Below are 19,314 nucleotides of genomic sequence, written 5' to 3' on the forward strand. Positions count from 1 at the left end.
GCTCCAATTCTTGCCACCCAAGCCTTCAGAGTTCCAAACCCCTATTTCTAATAGCCTGCTGGACATTTCCCTGTGCATGTCTCATCACATCCAACATTTATTATGTTCCAAATTCAAGTCATATCCCACCATTTTACTTGCGTTATCCCATGCTAATATCTCAAAATGGCATATATTATGTTTTATTGTTATTTATATGTGATAAGGACTTATTTTCCTACTAGAGTTTGAAGTTACTCAAGATTGTAAATTATGCTTGTGTTCATCTTTTTTTTTTTTTTAAGATTTTATTTATTTATTCATGAGAGACACAGAGAGGGAAGCAGAGACATAGGCAGAGGGAGAAGCAGGCTCCCTGCGCGGAGCCCCATGTGGGACTCGATCCCGAGACTCGAGGATCATGTCCTGGGCCGAAGGCAGGCACTAAACGGCTGAGCCACCCAGGCGTCCCCCTGTGTTCATCTTTGTACCCCTCCTTGCATATTGTTCAAAGGTCTATGAAGTGAGTACTAAGAAAATAAATGCTGTTGGTTACTGCTTCCAAAAATTCAAAACCAAATGAATGTTGATTTACCTTCCAGCCCCAGGCTCTGTCATTGCTATGGCACCAATACATTTCCCACTGACCATCTGGGGGATGAAGTGCTTAATTTGTTCTTCTGAGCCATGGTTTGTAATATAGGGCATGACAATATCTGAATGAAGACTAAATCCTGGGCCTGAACAATTTGAATATGCTCTTAAAAAGAAAAAAAAGAAGATAATTTAAAGCACAACATATTTTGTTCTATTTTTTATTTCTTTGATTTTCAGTTAAACAACAATCCATTATTAAGTCTTAGCACATTGTGTCGTAATAGCCTGTCTCCCCACAAATGTAGGAAGTTCTTGAAGATTTTCTCTCTTAATTTTTATTAATCTTTTAATTCCTGTCACTAGCGCAATTAACGGTACTCTAACAGAGCTCCATGAATACTTACCTAATAAATTAAAAGATAAAATATTTTAAAGTATTAATCACCTACAATTGTCTTATTATAACATAGCAACTATTTTCATTTTGGCAAAGTACTTTTGCCATAAGGATATATTCTAATATAGTGGAATTTATACCTAACTATTTGTTTTAATTATGTGACATGAAAAAGTCCTCTTTTTATATATAGCTGTCACAACAAATATCTGAAAAAGCTGTAAAATATTCCAAATGGTTTATGTAATACAATTTACTCATTCATCCTCACTACCATTTAGATTGCTTCCATATTTGGAGGATTATGATCTAACATGACAATGATTTTTGTACATAGATCCTCTTTTTTCTATCAAATTATTATCTTATAATAAATTCCCCAAAGTGACATCCTAGATCAAAAAGCAGAAATATTTTCATTTTTTATATATGTCATTTTTAATCCCCCAAAGTATTTATTGTCCTAATATATAATGCCATTAATAGTATGAGTATCTCATTTTCATTGGAACTGTGTCAGCAATGGGTATTATGATTTTGAGTTTTCACTGATTTTTTCCAAATACTCAAAATGATACCTCCAGGTTAATTTAATTTGCATTTGATCAATAGTAAGGATGAACTTTTTTCATCTAAAAGAACCTATTTGAATTTTGTTTTGATGAACTATTGGTTCAAATCTTTTGCCAATTCACAAAGTGAAATCTTTATTTCTTCTTATACATTAAGCTTTAAGTATATTTGATAGAAATATTTTCCAATGGTTTTCTCAATAGCTTTTTTAAAAGAAGAAAAACAAACATGAAGCAACTAAAAATGACAAGATCTCTTTAATTTTCAACAGCACCTATTTTAATAACTTAAAAGGACATTTTCCTATCTTTCCACATTAAAAAAAATGTACAAGAGTTATAAGGGGTTTACTCATTCACATTTTACACTGAGTTTTCAATATTATTAAGATTAAAAAGCATAATTCATTGTCTTCTCAGAAAAGTGAGCAGCATGCTTAACAACCAAGATTCCACTTCAAATGTCTGCATACTTACTGTTCTTCCCAAATAATAGCTGCCGAATACAAGTCCCCACCAATACCACCATGATGTTCTGCAATATTGACACCAAGCAGTCCTTCTTTTCCAGCTTTTTCCCAAATCTCCCTACTCACTTCACCAGCTTTCTCCCATCTGCAAACAGTAAACATTTTAAAATCAGAAAAACTTTTTTCATATTATTTAAATGGTCATAATTTGAATTTATGAAAGATACTGCATAGGAATGTTCCCTTAATTTAAGGTAATTATTGCTGACATGGGCCATAACTTAAAAAATTTTTTTAAAAGATTTTATTTATGTATTTGAGAGAGAGAGAAAGAGAGTATGTGCGAGGGAGAAGGAGATGCTTCTGGGACTCGGGGCTCCGTCCTGGGACTCTGGGATCATGGCCTGACCCAAACAAAGGCAGACGCTTAACCAAGCACCCCTTTCTATTTACATCTAACTCTTTTATCATTTGTCCTCCTCCTTCTTCCCTTCTTTATTTCTTCAACTTGCCACTTTTCTCCTCCCTTGACTATTTATTGGACCTGCAAATTACATCCACTAATATTCATGGGTACAGTTTCTCAGCTGGTACTCTTAGGATACAACTTTAAATGTGCCATATAGTCATGGGAATTTCTCCAAACCTATCCTCTAAAGATAACTGCCACTGTATATTTCCTTAAAGTGCTAAACTTATAGGGATGAGCATACATAAAAGGAGAGCAGGCAATCTGAAGATTAAGTAGGAAAGAAGAACAGAAGCATCTTGCAGCTGAGCTGTCAAAGGAACTTCTGAAAAGATTAGATATTTGCATAAGATTGTGCAACCTCTGCTTTTCTTTAAAAATGAGAGTAGCATAAAATAAACAAATAAAAAAATAAAAATAAAAATGAGAGCAGCATAATGAGGAAAGAGATCAAGAATCTGAGAACTTTTGTTTTATTTTTTAAAGTGGTAGTTAGATATAGTTAGTAAATATATTATTGAAGATATGGATTAAAAGTAAACACAGATACCTCAAGAAATTTTAAAAGAAAGAGTTTGATTATCATGTATATTTTGATGTAATTATTGCCTAAAGTAGCTTTGGAAGTATTTTTTATCATTAACCTAAAATTTGTCAACTTTTATTATTTTTACTTCTAATCTTCACTAACAATTTTTCTGGAGCAAAGTTTCAAATAAATAAAGCAATAAACAAAAAAAGATCCTCCTAGAGTGAACCTTTCTCTCTCTCCCTTTCTTTCTTAAAATTTTTATTCATTCAGGGAAAAAGAGAGAGAAAGCATGCACACGTGAGGCAGGGAGGGCCAAAGGAAGAGGGAGAGAGAATCTTAAGCAGGCTTCATCCTCAGCATGCAGCCTGACATGGGGCTTGATCCAATGACTCTGAGATCATGACCTGAGCAGAAATCAGGAGTCTGAGGCTTAACTGACTGAGCTACCCAGGCACTCTCCTTTGGTTTTTTAAGAAATAGTTGCTTTTCACTAAAAACTAGTCATGGCATTAGTTTAGCTAATTTTGGTCATTTTTACTGAAAAAGCATTAATAAAATCTTAATGAAAGGTGTTTTTTTTTTAAGATTTTATTTATTTACTCATGAGAGACAGAGAGAGAGAGAGAGAGAGAGAGAGAGAGAGAGAGAGGCAGAGACACAGGCAGAGGGAGAAGCAGGCTCCATGCAGGAAGCCTGATGTGGGACTCGATCCCAAGACTCCAGGATCACGCCCTAAGTCAGAGGCAGGAGCTTAACTGCTGAGCCACCCAAGCATCCCAATGAGAGGTATTTAAAAAAATTTTTAAAGGAGGGAGAGCAAACAAGCTGGAGGGGGGTGGGTATAAGAGAGAGAGAGGGAGAGAGAATCTTAAGCATGTTCCAAGCTCAGTGCAGAGCTCAACGGGGGCAGGGGGAGGGGCATGTGTGAGAGGGGCTTGATCCTGAGATCAAGACATGAGCAGTTATCAAGAGAGGGATGCTCAACCAAATGAGACACCTAGGTGCCCCCAAAACATTTTAAAAATATTTTAATTATAGTAAAGTATTAGCAATAAGTAAATTTTGGAAATACAGTAAAATCCTATTTTCATAGAAATGACAGTTTTTCGGGCAACAAAGTAGGTAATCAGTAATTAATCAGTCAATCAATAAATATCTCATCCAGTAGTAAAAATACTTTAAGGGGGGATCCCTGGGTGGCTCAGTGGTTTGGCGCCTGCCTTGGGCCCAGGGTGTGATCCTGGCATCCCAGGATTCAGTCCCACCCACATCAGTCTCCCTACGTGGAGCCTGCTCTGCCTGTGTCTCTGCCTTTCTCAATCTATCATGAATAAATAAATAAAATCTTAAAAAAAATACTTTAAGGTGGCCAATTGCCAACCAAGATTTGCATTATGCTGTCCTGTTGAACCTTTATGTATTTTAATTCATTCATGAAGTAGAAAAAAAATGTGTAATTAATTACTTAACTATTTGTCACTTGACCAGAATATTCAAATTACTACTCGAGTTGCAAATCTTCAAATTTTCTTATTTTTCATTGTATATTTTAAAATTTATTTAAATAGCATTGTTTCCCTATGTGTATTACTTTAAAGGAAAATGTCCTACTTACTCTGCATGGTAAGGAACAACTTCTTCTTGAAAAAACTTCCTTACACATTCCCGGAAAATGTCATGTTCTGATGAAAAGATTCTTCTAATTCCTATATCTGTTAATTTTTTAGCAGATGGAGTCTCTAGACGTTCCTTCCCTCTGGAATGAGAACATCTGAAAAATATGCATAAACATTAAGAAAATTAAGTGAGTTGTTACTCTTCATAATCCAAGTCAATGCCACTGAACAGGATGGAAGGTTAATTATACTGAACAACATGGAAAAACACTGATTTTTCCCCCCACCGACACACTACAGAGGTAGGTAGAGGGTCTGAAACCTGACCTGTTCAGATTTGAGCATTACCACTTTTGACAGGATCTGCCTCACCTGGATGAGATCAAGTAGTTTGTCCTTTTATCCAACTCACTCTTCACTTCCAAAGCCATAAAGAGGACATCATGCTTATGACTAACCACATGTCTGAGCTTAGGTAAAACAGTGTTGTCACATGATGTACATTATATTATGTAAAATTCAAATACCACCATAGAATAATATTGATGAGTTTTCATGTCACGATGATGTTTAAGATAATACTAACAATTTTTCCATAATCCAAATTAATATTTAATTTAGAATCATACAATTTGAAATGGCAGGTGTGTAAGAGAAACAATGAGGATGCTATTGACATATTAGAGGCAATGTGGGTGTAACTAAAAAAAACTGTGGATGAATCTCTATAAAGATTAGCACAGAATTGTTCAAGACCTTCAGAAACTGACCCTTCCTTCTCCTTGTCCCCCCATATTAACCTAACTTAAGATTGCTCTGTAGTTCCTTTAGTTCAGTGATTTTCAGGTTTATTTCCCTCTTGCGGCACTGCTAAAAAGATTTTGAAAATCTGTGTACCACTTTGTATATTTTCAACCTCTTATCTAAAAAACTTTATCATATATCCGAATATTGGCAAAGGTTTTTCTGTTTTGCATGAAACTCCATTTGGGGTTTCTCTCTTCCTTGGACTCTGCTTTTTTTTTTTTTTCTTTTCTCTTTCCTCTCCCCTTCCTCCTCTTCTTCGTGTTTTTGTTTAAAATATGGTTTTGTTTATTGGCAATGGGGTTGTGTCAACTTTTCTATCCCCCCCCCATGAAATGAATTATTGTGTTTTAGTTTATGTATTTTTATTTGATGCTATGAACTGAATTATGTAACTCCCAAATTCATGTTGAAGCTCTAACTCCCATTGTGATTGTATTTGGAGATAGGGCCTGGAGGATGAAATTAGTTAAATGAGGTCTTAGGGTGGGGTCCTAATGTAAGAAGATTTGTGGCCTTACAAAAGGAAGAGAGAGTTATCAATACTTTGATCTTGGATTATCCAGCCTTTAGAATTAGGAGAAATAAATTTCTGTTATTCAAGTCATCCAGTCTATGCTATTTTGTAATGAGAGCATGGACTAAGAAATGCACTTAACATGCATTTTTTGTCATTTTGTTTTTTCGGTTTATCTTTTATATGCAACTTTTAGTGGAGTTCATTAATATAATTTGAGATGCCTTTTAAATGATAATCTTTGGCTATGAACATGTAATACTACAGTTTTTATACTTCTATCTGCCTTTTGCCTTCAAAATTAATACTCAGTCATTCAAATCATTGTTTTTAATAGCTTATTCATTCATTTGGTCAACATATACTTTCTGAGTGCCCATTATGTACCAGGCACTGTTCAGGTATCTTGAGCTATAGGAGTGCAAAAGTAAGATCCCTATCTTCAAGCTCACATTTCTAGAAGGGGGTACTGAATAATGATAAATAATACAGTAAAGAAGCAAATTATAGAATAAAGGAGAAAGTGATAAATTCTATGGAAAAGAAAAGTGGAGCAAAGATCAGAATGTGTGTCTGGGTCAAGGCAGGGGCAATGGCTGCAGTACAGAATAGTGCGATCAGGGTAGGTTAAGTTAGAAAAATGAGATTTGGGAAAATACCTCAAAGTGACAGCCAAGCAGATTTTTGGAGTAGAATTGTAGGACAAGAAAATAATTAGAGCAAAGAGTGGCAGGCAGGATGACATCTGACGTGTTCTAGAAAGAGCAAGGAGGCCAAATGTGGATTGAGTAAAAACAGAAGATGAAGTCAGAGGTAACAGGACCAGGATGTGCAGGGGTCTTGCATACCACTATAATTTTACATCAAATAGACCAAAATTTACTTTATCGCTTAATTGAAATTGATGAAGTATAGGTGGAAGAAAGGCAAGCAAGGACAAGGAGGCCGCACCCTAAGAGGAAACCATAGAGGACTTTATACCGCCCTGGAAAGAGCCATCCACCCTTTCCCAAATGACAAAAACTTGTGTGGATGACAAGTGTATGGAAGGTTAATCAGACTAAAACAGCCTGCCAATAAGCTCATAAAACCCTCTAGACTTATGAATTCCCATGGCAACCCTCTAGGATCCCCTCCCTCTTTGGGAGCTTTGCACAATCACTCAATAAACTTTACTATCGCTCAACAAACTTTGCTGCCCACCACTCTCTGGCCTGGTCTACCTCTTCATTCTTTGAAGTGGGGTGACCAAGAACAGTGAACACTAAAGGAAAAGAAATCCTGTAACAATATGATTGGTTCCAATTTCCTGCTAGTAGAAATACAACTATAATGCACACATTTGTCCATTTAGGTTTTTCACACTTAGAATTTTTCCTTAGGAAAAAAAAATGTGCTGAGACTAGGAAGCTGATGCTCTGAAACTCTGAATCATTTGTCAACATAATTAGCAAATAAGAGTGGGATTTATAGTTCAGTCTTCCTGTATCTTAACATTTTATAGTCCATATCACCTTAAGGAAACCTTTGGAATATTTCTAAGTAAAATACACCAAGACACTCGAAAGTGAAAGAGGTGACAGAAAGAATAAAGATTTTTCAGGTTAGTCAAAAGTGTTCAAAAGAAACTATGCAGAAAAAAATCAAAACACTTGGCGCCAAGTATGTTGGAGCATTCATTTCTTGAAAACCAAGAAAATTTTAATCAATAAATTGGCCATTTTTCTCCCTATAAAAACCAGGAAATCTAAACTGAACAAAAATCAACTTCTATTAATTTAATAGGCTAGGCTCTATTATTTAAAATACATCCACCAGCATCTTCAACAATACTAGGGAATTGGTTACAAATACACCATCTCAAACCTCACCCCAGATCTGAATCAGAATCTGTATTTTAACAAATTCCCTGAATGATTAATATGCACATTAAGAAGCCTGCTATAATAAGACTTTAGGCCCTGACCTATTCAGAGGGTCCCTCAGTTCCTCCTTTTTCCAAAATTCTCTTAGATTTTTTTCTATACTTCCAACCAAAATAACTTATCCCAATAGATGTAATGCAGAAACAGATATGAAAATTGAGATGTATTCTGCTAAGCCAGACATTAAAGGATCTGTAAAAATGTAAAAGATGTCTCTTTTTTGAAAAATCTACTTTTCATAGAAATGTCATTTATGTTGACACGGTAATGGGTTTGCTACTGTTACTTTTACTTATTATTCAGCTATACTTGCCATATAACATTTGTTTCAGATGTACATGGTTCAATATTTGTATATATTATGAAATAATCAACACGAGTCTAGTTAACATCCATCACCACACATAATTTTTTTGTTTTGACAATCCTTAAGGTCTGCTCTTTTAGCAAATTTGAAATATATGTACAGTATCAACTAAAGTCACCATGCTGGGGGAGCCCTGGTGGCTCAGCTGTTTAGCGCTGCCTTCAGCCTGGGCGTGATCCTGGAGACCCAGGATCGAATCCCATGTCGGGCTCCCTGCATGGAGCCTGCTTCTCCCTCTGCCTGTGTCTCTGCCTCTCTCTCCGCCCCCACTCTGTGTTTCTCATGAATAAATAAATAAAATCTTTAAAAAAAAAAAAGTCACCATGCTGTATATTACACTCCCATGACTTACTTTAGAGCTGGAAGTTTGTACCTTTTGACTTTCTCCACCCATTCCTACACCCACGCCCCAACCAGAAATCTGTTCTCTGTATCTATGCGTTTGTTTTTAAGGTTCCATCTATAAATGAGATCATACATGTCTTACTTCTCTTACCATAATCTCTGTTGCTACTTTTAATGAACTAAATATTCGTAAAATTTGTTTTGTGGCTATCTCTTGATAGCCATATGCATACAACCCTCATCAATCAATCAAAAAATTAAAAAAAAAAAACATTTTCTGGGGGGTCCTCTAACTTAAAGGGAATAATAAAAGAGCCCTGATAAAAATTTGAGGATCACAGTGCTAGAAAGTTCTGGGGGAAGAGCTCAGAAAAGTATGTGCACCCACCCTAAAGTCAAGGTGCACCCACTCCTCAGTCAAGTCTTCCCCACTGTCCTCAGGAGGAACAGATCTTTTTCCGCTCCCATAGCATCTCAGAATTCCACCAACGTTGTCACGAGCTACATGATCATTCCGTCACTCTCCTTATACATAGTGGATAATCCTGGATGCTTCCAGCTTATCCGATGAACGGATTTCAAGCGCCAGTTATCTGAAAGCTTTAGATCTTACCAACACGACCTTCATAGTCACGGAGCCACTTAGAAACTATTTTCTCTTCCGAGTTTAACTAATTAAAAAGGATTTGTTAAATAAATCTCGAGGCCCTTGTGTGATGGGGCGGGCTGCTTTCTGGGGGGCCCTCTTGGGGGACGCCGTGAGGCAGAGGCCGCCCTCGCTCCGGATCTCGAGGCCGCGCCCCCAGGAGGCCGCGTCCCAGGGCCCAGGAGAGCGCGCCCGGGAGCGCCCCGGACGTGACCCCGCCTCCCCCGGGCCCGGCTGCGGCCCGACCCCGAGCCTTTGGCGAACCCCGCTTCGGGCTTTCCCGCTCCTGCGGGGGACCCCGCGAGGCCCCCATCCCCCCGCAGCCGGTCGGGTCCAGGCTCCGGGAGGCGCACGGCCAGGACCAGCCAGAGGGCCCGGGGCTCCGCCCAGGTGGCCGCCCCCGCGCTGCTGAGCTCCAGGCGCCAAGGGGCAGTGCCACCGCACCCGGCCACGGGGAGCAGGGTGGGGGGTCATCGCCCCCCCGCGGCCCCGCAGCCCCCCCAGCAGGGTCGGGGTGTCACCGCCCCCCGCAGCCCCCCAGGAGGGTCGGGGTGTCACCCCCCACGGCCCCGCAGTCCCCCAGGAGGGTCGGGGTGTCACCCCCCACGGCCCCGCAGCCCCCCAGCAGGGTCGGGGTGTCACCCCCCACGGCCCCGCAGTCCCCCAGGAGGGTCGGGGTGTCACCCCCCACGGCCCCGCAGCCCCCCAGCAGGGTCGGGGTGTCACCCCCCACGGCCCCGCAGCCCGCCCCAGCAGGGTCGGGGTGTCACCCCCCACGGCCCCGCAGCCCCCCAGTAGGGTCGGGGTGTCACCGCCCCCCGCTGCCCCCCAGCAGGATCGGGGGGTCACCCCCCACGGCCCCGCAGCCCCCCAGTAGGGTCGGGGTGTCACCGCCCCCCGCAGCCCGCCCCAGCAGGGTCGGGGTGTCACCCCCCACGGCCCCGCAGCCCCCCCCAGCAGGGTCGGGGCGTCACCGCCCCCCACGGCCCCGCAGCCCCCCCCCCCGGCGGTCCAGGGGAGCCCGCGGGCGCTCACCTCGCGGCGGGCGGCGAAGGCGGGGCGCACCGGCCGAGCCCCCGGCCGAGCCCCGGGCGGACCCACGGGCGGATGGCCGGGTGCAGGCGGCGGAAGGCGCTCGCAGCCATGGCGGGGCGGGCTGGGGCTCGGCGCCGAGGGGCACACGCGGCGCGCGGGCGGGCGGGAGCGCTGGGGCCTCGGCCGCGTCCCGGGCTTGGGGTTTCGCGCTGCGGCGGGCGCTCGGGGGCGGCTCTGCGCGGCGGGGACGGGCGGGGGGGCCGGGAAGCCCGCGGAGGCGGGAGCAGCCCCGGGACGTCGGCGCGCGAGCCCGGGAAGCTTCTTAAAAGCGGATCCCAAGAGTCCCGTGGAGAGTCCTCAGTGGGGCGGGCGCGCAGGGACCCAGGCGGACTTGCCCAAAGCCTGGCCTCGCTGCCTGGGGTCTCGGGGCCGCCACCACTTGGGGCCGCGCCGGGGTATTTATTAGCTTTACTGGACCAGACGCTCGGTTTTCTCGAGGTGGTAATTGGCCGGGTTACCTCCCAGTGTGGGGCAATAAGAGACCTTCTGCACAATCTTGCTGAGCCTCTGCAAAATGATAACTAAATATTACTTCAGGGTGGACTGAGCCCACCTGCAGCAGCAGTAACAGTTGATGGTGAGGCCCAGTTAACACGTCTCACAGGTGATTCCTTTTTTTTTTTTTTTTTACAGGCTTCATTAATTCAGTTTAATCTCCTTGTATAAAAACACTGTGTTGGCAACAGCTGGAGCCTGGATCCTCTTCATGGAGACTCTGCTGTGGGTCTTTCCTAGGTCAATGAACTGCTGATAGGGAAATGCAGCGAACAGGGTTTCTTTCTGGAGGCGTCTTGGTGAGATAGCTGTAGATCTCAGAGCCCGAATGACAGGTGGCCTTGGCCAAGTTGCCTGGGGTGGCAGTGCAGCCTTGGTGGAGGCGTAGCAGTTGTCTGCATCAGTTATCCTCAGAAGCATCTTGGGCCCAGATAATGCTCTTGCTTCCGGGGGCAGGGATTGGGCATACCAGCGTTGACACAGTGGCCTGTTATCTTTCAGGGAGTGTGGAACGTGCTGGTCTTGATCTCTTGGTAAGCTCACTGCCCTTTGTCTATAGAGAGGTGAGCCAGGACCATGGCCCTGCATGTGGCAGAGGCTGCCTCCTGGGAGCACATTCAGAACCAACTTGGCTATTCTGGTTCTGGAGGGTGACAGATGCCTTGAGTTCAATCCACTGGCCATGCAGGTCTCCTTTTGGATGGGACTAATCTTTAAAGAGAGATATCCAGAAAAAAAAAAAAGTTGATGATCTCAGACTCCATAATAGGCAGGGAGAAGAGATATAATTTCTCCAAGAACTTTATTCTTTTTTTTTTTTTAAGATTTTATTTATTTATTTGCGACAGAGAGAGAGAACCTGAGCAGAGGGAGAGGAAGAATGAGCAGCCGACTCCTCGCTAAGCAGGGAGCCCTATGAAAGGCTCTATCCCAGGACCCGGGGATCATGACCGGAGCTGAAGGCAGATGCTTCACCGTCTCAGCCATCCAGACACCCCAAGAACTTTATCTTCATGTCCTTGACCAGGAAGCCCAGTGAGTGATGAGGAGCCACACCTTGTCCTCAGCCTTGCCTTGGCAAGTTCTGCAGCCTCCAACCCACCTGGACTACATCTGAGAGTAGACGAAGACGGCGTTGCTGAAGCCTGTGCAAGTGACTCTCTGTAAGTGTTAGCTGTTTTTATTCTCCTCTACTTACATACTCACGTTTTCAGGTGATGGTGACTTTTAATAATGGCCTTTGATAATCAGTTTCACGAAAATTAGATTTTTTTTTCTAATTCAAACAATTGGCTCTAATAGTGAAATTTCAGATCAAGAAGATTTGAAAAAGACAAAAATTCATTTACCTACCAAGAGGACATGGCAGTGCCAGGGCAGAACCGGGAGGGAGCTATCTGAAGCAAGCAGGCCGTTGTGACACTCCTCAAAGAGTGTGCCTGCCTATGTTTCTAGTCTCAGAAGTGCCCGTGTAGATGACAAAGGTCATCTCCCAGCTTTTAGAATTATTGCCAAAATCCCTCGGAAATACAATAATGTAAGAAACCCCAAGACTCTTAAGTTTAGAGGGAGTGATTAGGGATGTATGTAGAGATGGGTTTCATTATAAATATCCATTTTGCAGAAAGACATTAGGAAAACATGTATTTCATGAAATACAACACTTAAATGACACATAAGCCATTTTCAGATGTGAAGATACTAAACACTTGTTTTGGGTACTTGCCATACCTCCTTGAATTGTAAGCTTTGATTGCCCCTTTGACATGTAATTCTGTTATTTTACAGTTAGCTCTTTTCCTCAGTGAATTTGTTTTCTTTGTTTTATTTTTTCGGAATTAAGTTTCTTTGAGCACTTTGGGTCATCTAATTTTTCATCAAAATTGTTTTAGTTTTTTATTCAGAAAAAATGTAAAACTACAGAAAAGTAGCAAATATAGTATAGTTAACTCCCAGATAGCCTTTACTTAGATTCTCCCATTGAGGACATTTTGCCCATTTGCCACATATGTGTATTTTTTGGGGGGGTCATTTGAGGATAAATTGGATACATTATGCCCCTGCACTCCTAGCGTGTATTTCCTAAGAGCAAAGGGAGTTCTCATAATAACTATAGCACAGTTATCCAATGTAGAAATTTAATCCTGATACAATATTCTGTTTATTTATATTATTATTATTATTATTTGCTAAGAATTGGGAGAGCATTCTAATTATTATTATTATTTTTTTAAAGTAAGCTCTACTCCCAATGTGAGACTTGAACTCACGATCCCAAGATAAAGTTACATGCTCTATCAACTGAGCCAGCCAGGTACCTCAAACCCTGATAGAATATTCTTAAATAATCTACAATCCATATTCTAATTTCAACAAATGTCCTAATAATATCCTTTCATTACAATTAAATCTGGTAAAAAATGGAGATCTGCCCTACAAATTGCCTGAGCAGACAAAACCAATTCCATCACAAAGCTGAATGGGAAATAAAAGCAAAAGAAAAAAATTACAACCCTTTGACGAGTGTTTGAAACAGGTAGAGTGACCTTCCTCTGAGAGTTCAGCTGCTCTGATGTTAATACTTTGTTAAGGGTGTATTCACTTCTGCAGCCCATGTTTTGTTAAAGTTGAAATGATACAGTGATTAGTGTGGCCTCTATGCAAGGATGACACACAAGTTTGTGAAGTGTTTCATTAAAAACAAAAGCAAAAAAACAAATTTGCCAAGGACAAAAGGCAGTCTTAGCTTTACATTATTCCAACCCCTCTGGATCCTGTAAGTTTTCTTTTAGCATATTAAAAATTTCTTTGGAAACTTCCTTTACCTCTGGCACCCAAGATAGCAATCATCCTTGAAGCATATGGCCCACTGATAGGGGTCTGAAGGGTCTCATGACTGAGAGTTTACTAAACAATGATAAATGACCTTTCCCTAATAATTACTGGCCTCCCAGAAATCTTGCTCCCTAAATTCCTTAGGGACTTACACTATCCCTAATTCCCTCTCAACTTGAAAGTGTAGGATCAGTCACCTCTCATAACTCCAGTGCAGGTCGTTGGTTTTCCTTCCTTCCTTCCTTCCTTCCTTCCTTCCTTCCTTCCTTCCTTCCTTCTCTTCCTTCCTTCCTTCTCTTTCTTTTTCTTTCTTTTCTTTCTTTCTTTCTTTCTTTCTTTCTTTCTTTCTTTCTTTCTTTCTTTCTTTCTTTCTTTCTTTCTTTCTTTCTTTCTTTCTTTCGCAGCTCTTTCTGCCCACAGATTCTTTTCCCATGCTTTAATAAAACTACCTTTTTACACCAAAGACAAGAATTCTTTTGGGATCCCTGGGTGGCGCAGCGGTTTGGCGCCTGCCTTTGGCTCAGGGCGCGATCCTGGAGACCCGGGATCGAATCCCATATCGGGCTCCTGGTGCATGGAGACTGCTTCTCCCTCTGCCTATGGTCTGCCTCTCTCTCTCTCTCTCTCTCTCTCTCTCTCTCTCTCTCTGACTATCATAAATAATAATAATAATAAAAAGAATTCTTTCTTAATCATCTGCTCTGAACCCTAACATTTTGCATCACAATTTAGTTTATTTTGCAATACTAACTTGACCTGGGTAATTTTTAACTATGCCTCTGGGAAATCATTGTCAAAACTTGAACTATTTCCCCAACATTGATATGAAGACCAATTCCCTCTCATTTAAGGAAATTCTAATATTATAACTAATAATTGATTACTGTGGAGGATAGTCACTGTCTTTGTTACCACACAGTAGTCTCTTAATAACCTCCTTATCTGCTGGGGATATGTTCCAAGACCTGACTCCCCCCCTACCCTCTCCACCCAATGGATGCCTGAAGCCATGGACACACCAAACCCTGTATGATGAAGTTTTGGAATTATAGCTGAGGTCCGGAACCGACAACCAAGAAAGAATTATTGAGATGTCTTTGGTGCAAAATCATGGTTTTGTTTGTTTTTAAGATTTTATTTATTTATTCATGAGAGACAGAGAGAGAGAGAGAGAGAGGCAGAGACACAGGCAGAGGGAGGAGAAGCAGGCTCCATGCAAGGAGACTGACGTGGGACTCTATCCCGGGAATTGGGATCAGGCCCTGAGCCAAAGGCAGACATTCAACTGCTGAGCCACCCAGGCGTCCCAAAATCATGGTTTTGTTAAAGCACGGGGACAGGACCCATGGGCAGGAAGAGTGGCTGTCCCGGGCCTGTGAGGGGTGGCTGATTATATACCTGGGTGTTGGGACGGGTTTGAGGATAGTGTACTCTCTAAGGAATTTTGGAGGCAAGGTTTCTAGGACCTTGAGGGGGCTAGCTATTGTTGGGAAAATGTCACTTATTACAGTCTAATAAAATCTTAATCATGAGACCCCTCAGGTGTATATCCGTGGGCCATATGCTTGGGGGATGGTTGCCAACACTTATCTTGGGGGTTTTTAGAGATAAAGGAAATTTCTAAAGGAATTTTTATATGTGATGTCAGGTTTAGTCAAAAGTACCCCCAGGGGGCCATTGAGCCTGGTGGTGAGAAGAGAGAGGCTCCCCACCAGCGTGGGGCCTTGATCTCCTTCTGGGTTTCGGCACCAAATGTCAAGTTTAATCCCATCGGTAGTGAAATGGAATAGAGGCAGGCAAAAGTTGGTTGAAACAGGCTTTCAATTGGACGGGCTCTCCGGGGAGATTCAGGGCTGGCAGGGGAGGGAGAGAGCAGGGAAATAGAGGGTGGGGGAAGTCACGTGCTGGGGAGGGCAAGCAGGCTTTTTAAGGGGGGAGGGGTAAGGGGTTGTGTCTCTGAAAGGGGTGATAGGTTTTAGGCTTGATCCTGGTGAAATCAGCCTGGGGCAATAACTGCCCATGGCCTTATATGCGGTCTGGGTAAGCACGGTTCAGGTTTCCTGCATAGGTCCAGGCTTCCCCTGATGACACGTCCTCCCCGTCTGCAGGTGATGGGAAAGTTCTGAGGTGGAGGCCACAGGTCTCCACAGGTCTGTTGCTATTTTGTTGGTGCCTCCAGATCTCCCTTGATCCCGCTGGCCCAACAACTAAAAGTAGACTTAGGATCCTGGGGGTTGGGCTAAGATTGCCTTTAGCAAAATATTAACATCAAGGCAGTTGAGTCCAAAGGGGAATGTCCCTTTGCCTGTTTCTAGGACTTGCCAGTGTGTTGCCCCAGGCTTGTGCTTTGCCCTCAGCTAGCCCTGTGTTCCCTCATCACTGTAAACACTATGTTTTTGTTTGCTTTGTTTTTGCTAGAAATACTATTGTACCAGGAGTGCTTGAGTGTAAGGGGGTGTAACCCTTCAGGGGCCCAGCAGGCTTTTCTTTTTTTTTTAAATTTATTTATTTTTTATTTATTTATGACAGTCAGAGAGAGAGAGAGAGAGAGAGAGAGAGAGGCAGAGACAGAAGCAGGCTCCATGCACCGGGAGCCCGACGTGGGATTCGATCCTGGGTCTCCAGGATCGGGCTCTGGGCCAAAGGCAGGCGCTAAACCGCTGCGCCACCCAGGGATCCCAAACAAGACAGCAGGCTTTTCTTTTTTTTTTTTTTTTTTTAATTTATTTATTTATTTTTCCCTTCAGGGGCCCAAACAGACCAGGTTCAGCCACTTACTGCTGGCAAACTTCAAAGGCAGAGAAACCAGTGTTGGTGGAACAAAAAAGTAATTTATTTCAGTAAGGCCAATTCCAGGAACACCACAGACTAACGTCTTAAAAATTGTCTCCACAGTACTGAAAATACTTTCCGAGTTTATATTAGGAATGTATGGGGCAAATGTGGGTGGGTACTTGCAGGTAGCCAGTGTAAGTTAGAAAGTCAAAACAGAGGCAGCTGAAGTCCTCTTTCGCTATGATAAAGCTTAATTTATAAATTAGGCATAGTTACAGATTACAAACAATACCAGAGTAATTATAACAATATACTATAAAAAAGTTATGAGAATGTGATCTCTCAGAATGTTTTATTGTACTGTACTCACCTAGCGTGTGATAATGTGGGATGATAAATTCCTATGTAATGAGATGAGGTGAAGTCAATGACAGGAGGTACTGTGCTGTAGTTAGGCTGCTACTGACCTTCTGACCATATGTCAGAAGGAGGATCATCTGCTTCTAGACCTTGGGGATGACCACAGGGAGCTGAAACTGTGGAAAGAGGAACTGGATGGGGGGGCGGGTGGCCGGGTAGCCTACTGTTCTAGTGATATACCCCTGAGGCTCGTTCCATGTTGTGGTTTGAGTGCTTTCCACTTGTGAATTGTCTTTTTCCTGTGTGCAGAAGAAACTTTTACTAACTACTTCTTCAGTGATTCACTGGTTTTGCTTTGGCTATTTCTGAACTTTTGACAAGTCCAATGCAGAATATTTCATTATCTTGTCTCTCTAATACCCTTTCACCTGGCACAGCTCCTTTTTCCAATAATTCATGACATTGGTGTTTTTTGAAGAGTAAAAACCAGGTGTTTTTAGAAATAACTTAGTTTGATTCTTTTGAGGTTTCCTCATGGCAGAGTGGGATGTCCTTCTTAGGATATTGCATCAGAACATCCTTCATCCTAGTTTGTCCCGTTCTTGGTGAGGTTAACCTGAACCACCTTAATTTTAATACCTTAACTTGGTTAAGATGGTGTCCACCAGGTTTCTCAATTGTAAAGTTAAGATGTTTCGTAAAGTAAATACGTTTAATTTTGTGAAATAAGAATGCAGAGATAATTTAGTCAAACTGCCCAGTGTTTCATGAATGCTTTGAGTCATTTATATCTCCCTGGCAGGAATAAGACACATTTTTACTTTAGAGCTCAGCTTGGCATGCTTTCATTAATTGAAATGCAAATTAGGGCCTGAATAATCAGGGAATGTTCCTGTTAGTGGAGATGCCTTGAATTGAGAGTCTGGGAGTGAAAAGAAGGGAAAGAAAGATCAGGGCACTAGAGGAGCTGGGAACAAAATTGGGAAGGCTTCTAGAAAGGAAGGACAGTAATGAAACTAGGCTTAAGTGGAGTATATATTTTGAGAAGAAGTAGGAATTCCGGTTCAGCAGATAGGTAGTAGCTGGGAGGCATCCTGGGATAGAGGGCTGACTGTGTAGATTTAGGCATGAGACTACCTGGGTTTAATCCTAAATCTCTGTTCTTTGCCAGTTGTCTGTTGTCATTGTGGACACAAAATGTTCTGGTGTAATGTAAAGGGCATTGCACAGAAGTTGGCTGCATTGTAACCATTCAGTTTTGTTACTGTTGTCCAGTTCAGTTCCTGTTGGCCAATATTTTTATTGTCACTAAGTATCACACCAAGGAATTTAGATTTAATGTGGCAGGAGATAGATACAAGGCCTGGGAGAGCAAAGTTTATTCATTCATTCTTTCTTTTATTCACTAAATACTTGTTGAATTCTTCCTAATGTTGAGGGTACAACATTGTACAAGATAAAATATCTGCTTTCAGAGATCTTCGATACAGTTATGAAACTGGTATAAGATGATTTAAAATACAAGAGGAGTATGAGGAATATAGGAGTAAGGTGATAGTCCAGAGTAGGGAGCTGACACTGTGGGCGGCTTACTTGTTTGCTTCTTTTTCCCACTCTATTTTTATGGGATAGTGGAAAAATTGTGGGCATGTAGCATTCCACAGATCAAGACCGAAGTTGGAAATCTCTCTCTGAGTTAATCTCTTCATGTCTCTGTTTCCTTATTTGTAAAGTGTAGATATTAATAGTGTCTACCTCACAGGGTTGTTGTGAGGCTAAGGCAAGGCAAAATATGGAAAGCATCCGATTGGCAGCAATAGAAACCCAGTTCATAGCAACATCATTGTTTTTACTTACCTTAACACTTAGGAGAGGCCACGTTCTTCCCAAGTTGCTAGGAAAACAAAACCCACAGAAAGTGACCCTTCCTACTAATTTGGTTAGCTGTCATTCATTTGGAAAGCTGTTCTTTCTAGTTTCTTTCCAGTATTTAGGCCAATATCTTTATTGGCCACTCTAGACAATGCTTGTCTTGTGGCCAGACTCCAGAGTGAGCAAGAGTGACCAGTGTTAGCTTGAAGTCTCCACTGTGTTCATTTCTTTCAATAGCTTGTTCTTCCCCTTTTAGAGAAAGCAAGAGAGAGAAGAGCAGCCCTGCCCCCATTACTAATACCATTTGACAAAAATCCTTTATCCTATCTTATCCTTTATCCCAGAGTTTGTAATCAGCACTAGGAGTTTTAGATCTAAGACAAATATAAGCTAAGGTGCAAAAGAGTTTCATTTGTCCAGATTCTAAAACTGAGCAATAATTCTGGCTCTATGTTCCAGTCTGGTATATACAACCACTCAGAATGTTAGGCTTTAAACTTTCTTCACCTTTAGAAGAATAGAGTCTTCATATTTTAAAGGAGAACACAAGATTCCAGACCATGAAAGGATAGATGGATTGTCTAACACTCAGGAAGCTTTCAAATTCATTTAACTATTGCAATGAATACAGCAATGTCACAGGATC

At 41.9% G+C, this 19,314-nt stretch overlaps 1 protein-coding gene across 3 annotated transcripts in view; it reads right to left on the minus strand.

Annotated features, from left to right (window-relative positions):
* ACADL (acyl-CoA dehydrogenase long chain) overlaps window positions 1–10,906 on the minus strand; it is a 50,689-nt gene extending 39,783 nt beyond the window's left edge. Inside the window, exons 1-4 of one of the 3 annotated variants that reach the window (XM_055345562.1) lie at window positions 10,272–10,906; window positions 4,632–4,787; window positions 2,023–2,160; window positions 575–739 (exon numbers count right to left, since the gene is read on the minus strand). In XM_055345562.1, the coding sequence (XP_055201537.1) occupies window positions 575–739; window positions 2,023–2,160; window positions 4,632–4,787; window positions 10,272–10,381 (569 nt within the window). In that variant the 5' untranslated portion in view covers window positions 10,382–10,906. The remainder of the gene's footprint in view (window positions 1–574; window positions 740–2,022; window positions 2,161–4,631; window positions 4,788–10,271) is intronic. The other 2 variants (XM_055345564.1, XM_055345563.1) reach the window with 2 other exon arrangements.
* Between the last annotated feature and the right edge of the window lie 8,408 nt (window positions 10,907–19,314).

Source organism: Nyctereutes procyonoides, unplaced genomic scaffold, assembly GCF_905146905.1.
Source record: "Nyctereutes procyonoides isolate TBG_1078 unplaced genomic scaffold, NYPRO_anot_genome, whole genome shotgun sequence".
NCBI classification, from domain to species: Eukaryota; Metazoa; Chordata; class Mammalia; order Carnivora; family Canidae; genus Nyctereutes; species Nyctereutes procyonoides.